The sequence below is a fragment of the Etheostoma cragini genome, chromosome 15 (assembly GCF_013103735.1).
Source record: "Etheostoma cragini isolate CJK2018 chromosome 15, CSU_Ecrag_1.0, whole genome shotgun sequence".
Taxonomy (NCBI): domain Eukaryota; kingdom Metazoa; phylum Chordata; class Actinopteri; order Perciformes; family Percidae; genus Etheostoma; species Etheostoma cragini.
In genome coordinates this window covers 1,865,833-1,870,358 of record NC_048421.1, presented here as the reverse complement: position 1 = coordinate 1,870,358, position 4,526 = coordinate 1,865,833, and the positions used below count along the sequence as shown (strand labels likewise).

Here is a 4,526-nt window from a genome sequence, read left to right as displayed (position 1 = left end):
CCCCCCCCCCCAAAAAAAAAAAACACACCGTATACAAGCACGCGCATCCTCTTAACAGCAGCGTAAAACACAGACAAAGCTCTTTAACTAATTGCACGTTTTTATAGTTGACTTACGCGGATGGTGAACGCTGATGTTGAAATCCTCGCCGGTTGCAACGTCTCTTGGTTTTCCTCCTAGCCAGAAACAAAGACCGACCGACCCAGTTGGTTTTTTTCCTCCCCCCCCCCCTCTCTCTCTCTCTCTCTCTCTCTCTCTCTCTCTCTCTCTCTAGATTGTATCACAGGGACCGGCCTGTGCGACTCTGCAGCGCCCCCATGCACCGCCTCACGCACTTCCCGCATGCCCAGTGAGGGCTGCGTTCACAGGCAGGAATGAGAGAGCGAGAAGCCGACGTGGGGGATGGGTGTCACCGTGGAAAAGAAAGCAGGAATTATCATAGCGGGGCTTTCATTTTCATGTGAAAACAGACCTGTACGTGCAAAGGAATGCCACTTAATTAGGCCGTGACGTGTTAATTGAGCGATGGAGAGAAAAAGAAGGCGACAGTTTTTGCTCATTTGCTCATTATTGTCACCCTGTAGAGTGATTGTGCTCATAGTATGCCCCTTTTTACTGATATTTTCTCATATTTTCTATACATAAATATAAAAGCTTATACCAAAAGAACTGCAAGCCCATGCTGAATGTGCGAGGCTGCATTTGAAAGCTCAATAAGAGACTTGTTTTTGAGATTGTGTTTGATTAGCATGTAATTAAAGCACAACCTACAACATCATATGGTTCAAAATGGCTCAAGGTGTATGATAATTCATATTCTAAAAACAAACAACAACATCTAAAGTTTTAGATATCGAGGAATAAAAGGGACCTTATTCAATCTGGTTCAGAATCCGGTTTAGATAAATAACACATTCAGGGAACCTGACTCTGGCTTTTTGTTGCTCCTCAAGTACACACACAGAAATAAGCATACTAAAAACAACGTAAAATACTGTATATATACACACACACACACACACACACACACACACACACACACAAACACACTTAAACGAACAGCTCTCTGAAGATTGTGAGCAGTAGATTCGTCTTTGAACACTAGTTTGATCTCAAATATGTCTTATTGTAAAAAAAATAAAATACCCTTCTTTGGTCTTAATTGTAATCAATTCGTTTCCTGTCAACCACATCATTAAATGATTAACTTATTGATTAAACAATATTCAATATTTTAGATTATCCCCAACCAAGAGGCCACTTTCAGGGCTCAGCAGCATGACAGTTGTTGAAGAAGTATCCTGCAGAGCCGACATCCTGTTTCATGTCTAACTCCGATGGTCTTCATCATTCTGACACCAACTAATGTTGAGACGCCGCCTACATGTGACAGCCAATAGGATAACAGCTGTCGTTACCTAGCAACGGGAGATAGCTTCCTTGCCACACTTGATGACCAATACTTGTACCGCGCTCTGCAAATCGCTTGTCACGTGATAGACTGTATATGTATATTATTGTGGGCTGTATATTATTATAGGCTGTATATTATAGACTGTATATGATTATAGACTTTACATTATAGACTGCATATTATAGGCTGTATATTATCATAGACTGTATATTATTATAGGCTGTATATTATCATAGACTGTATATTATAATGGATCAGGATCCTATGCATCCTCATAAACTTCAAGTCAAGTCAAGTTTATTTCATCCATAGAAATGGAAATTACAGTGCTCACACTCGCCATCTTACCCATTAAAAACTAGAGAATAAATACAATATCACAAATGCACTACAACATTATACATAATACAATATATAAATAAAAAATAAATAAATAAATAATTAAAATACACACACACACAACTTTCATAAGATCATCTCACAATGCAAATCAAACATCTATTAGGCTAACTGAAATAACACCATGCCTATCTCTAGGTATGGTGAAGGGTATGTGATGATGTGAGTGTCTGCCTCTATGATAATTCAACATAGGGAGGTGTATACTTATCCCCCCTGTATTTTAACATAGGGGGGTGTATACTTATCCCCCCTGTATTTTAACATAGGGGGGTGTATCCTTATGCCCCTGTATTTTAACATAGGGGGGTGTATACTTATGCCCCTGTATTTTAACATAGGGGGGTGTATACTTATGCCCCTGTATTTTAACATAGGGTGGTGTACACTTATGCCCCTGTATTTTAAAGAACATTTATTCATTTACAAGGGAAACTGGTGTTGTTAAAAGCTTGGATTTTCCCAATTTTTTTAATTAAGGCATTAAGATCAACTACCAAAAGATGATTTTTTTTAACTCTTCTTTTTAATTTACTTTAGCATGTGTGTGTAAATTCACGCAACCCACTGTATATTTTCATGACGGTGTACAGAAAAACAAAGAAGTCTCTTCTTCATAAAGTGTTTATTCAGATAAAAAAAAAACAGCAAAAATAATCCAGCTCATGAGAATATTATTAGTACGTAAGGCTCCTTTTTTTCCTGAAAAAGAGCACATTGACAACATTGGACCTCAAGTACAGCTGTACGCTTTCTGCTTGTCTTATGTGCGAGTCACATGTTTGCAGCAATCCAACTTTCCAATCCATTTAAAAGACATCCTGTCACATGACATCAGACAGCGGGAGCTTGTGCATCTCATAGTAACGCTTCTTGTTCATATTCTTTTTACATTATCCTGACTAGATAAAGTAAAAAAGAAAAGCACCATGACCTCGTATATATTTTGGCTGAGATGGCAACATAGAAAATACTCTTAAAGTCCTTCAATCCACCGTTTCTCTCTTAAAAACAATAAATACAAATACAGATGAGACCAAAACAGCAATAAAAAAATATAGTAGTGTCGTGAATGATAACTGGCCTCATCATTTTTTCCCGTTGTTTGTTTTATTCCTCAGTAGTTATGATTAATCACCACGGACCGGATCGTCTTCTGTTCATAACAGGACAAACTCGTCCATGCTGCTGCACGTGTCCACTCGTCTCCGCGCCGTCTTCCTCTGGATGTAGGCCGTGTTGTTTGTGGCTGCGTCGGCCGGCTCCTCCACCTGACGCTTCCCTTCGGCAAAGATAAACATGGGGTACGTCTCTGCCGATGTGGAGAGAGCCTATCGGGGAGGGAGAGGGAGAGAGAGAGAGAGAGAGAGAGAGAGAGAGAGAGGGAGAGAGAGAGAGAGGGAGAGAGAGGGAGAGAGAGAGAGAGAGAGAGAGAGGGAGAGAGGGAGGGAGAGAGAGAGGGAGAGAGAGGGAGAGAGACTGGGGACAATCACTCAACCAGTTCTACAAATAACATTTGAGGGGAGATGAAACGGGTCACGTGCTTATTTCTCAGATAAGAGGAGCATAGGATTGGGATTCAATGGGTTTACAGTTTTCCTGGGCCTTTTCAACGTAACATTAAAGCCACGCAACACAACAAGCACCTGGAAATACTGCAGCGGTTGCTACGGAAACCCAAACACGTGCGTGTAAAAATTGGACCTGGATCGGATTTTACTCTGAAGCATAAATCTCGCATTAGAAGTACGCATTAAGTCAGTAGTTGGCTACACAGTAGGGTTGAATATTAAGTTCTTGGAGGGCCTTCTGGGACTAATTTTGGGGTACGATGGTTCTGGAGAACGCTACCAGCAGCAGAACAGGAGGCCAAGGAAACAGGCCGTTCCACACGGGCACATCTGGCACATAACGGGCACTGTGCAGGTACAAAATACATTCAGATTTACACAGTTCTTTATAAACAAATCAAAGCTACAAAGCAGCATGTTAACAAGGCAAGTATTCCATGAACGGAGACCCAAATAACCCCATCACATACCTCAGTAACAGCTGTGCACAGTGCCTCAAACTCCTTCTGGCCTTTAGCGTAGAATCCTATAGTACAGCTGGGGTCCATGCGAGAGAAAGCCATTTTCCTGGGATATTTACAGTGAAACGACTGCAAGCAGAAGAAAAAAAAAAGAATACTTGATATGAGGAAAATGTCTCCTTAAATATTCCTGTAACATGGATTTACTGATTTAACATTTATACTTGAGTTTATATTAGTCTTTCACATGTGTCTGTGAGGTTTTTAGTCCTCCAGGTCATAGATACAGTATCCAGGGAAGGGTTAAACCCAAAAGGCAACTATACTTGGTTAAAAGATTAAGATCTAAGAGACGTAACGGCTTCGGAGTCCAGTAACTCTTAAAGTGCTCATATTATGCTCCTTTTCAGGTTCATTACTGTATTTAGAGGTTATATCATATTAGGTTTGTGTGGTGTAATTTTCAGAAAACACCACATTGACAGTACCTAGGTAAGGACTACTAGCCAGTCAGAAGCAGAGTATAAAATGTATAAAAATACAAACTTAAGATATGAAACTTAAAGTCCTTTAAACAAAAACACATTAACAAAAAAAGTGTTGCTAACAGGGACATTGTAGAGCGTCCTCTGGTGGACAGACTATGCAACACCATCACTAACAGGGACGTTGTAGAGCGTC

General features: G+C 40.3%; 2 protein-coding genes and 1 long non-coding RNA gene across 6 annotated transcripts in view; 1 reads left to right on the top strand and 2 right to left on the bottom strand.

Moving 5' to 3' along the window:
- Nucleotides 1-229, bottom strand: part of smarca4a (SWI/SNF related, matrix associated, actin dependent regulator of chromatin, subfamily a, member 4a) — a 32,657-nt gene extending 32,428 nt beyond the window's left edge. For all 4 annotated transcript variants that reach the window (XM_034894526.1, XM_034894527.1, XM_034894528.1 and 1 more), the window contains exon 1: nucleotides 117-229. The gene's annotated coding sequence lies outside the window, so the exon portion shown is untranslated. The remainder of the gene's footprint in view (nucleotides 1-116) is intronic.
- Nucleotides 1-1,584, top strand: part of LOC117958315 — a 12,329-nt gene extending 10,745 nt beyond the window's left edge. Inside the window, exon 4 of the long non-coding RNA XR_004659687.1 lies at nucleotides 1,572-1,584. This is a non-coding gene — a long non-coding RNA (uncharacterized LOC117958315). The remainder of the gene's footprint in view (nucleotides 1-1,571) is intronic.
- An 835-nt stretch (nucleotides 1,585-2,419) lies between these two features.
- Nucleotides 2,420-4,526, bottom strand: part of LOC117958256 (cysteine protease ATG4D-like) — a 9,706-nt gene continuing 7,599 nt past the window's right edge. Inside the window, exons 10-11 of the mRNA XM_034894572.1 lie at nucleotides 3,855-3,974; nucleotides 2,420-3,144 (exon numbers count right to left, since the gene is read on the bottom strand). Of these exons, the coding sequence (XP_034750463.1) occupies nucleotides 2,974-3,144; nucleotides 3,855-3,974 (291 nt within the window). The 3' untranslated portion in view covers nucleotides 2,420-2,973. The remainder of the gene's footprint in view (nucleotides 3,145-3,854; nucleotides 3,975-4,526) is intronic.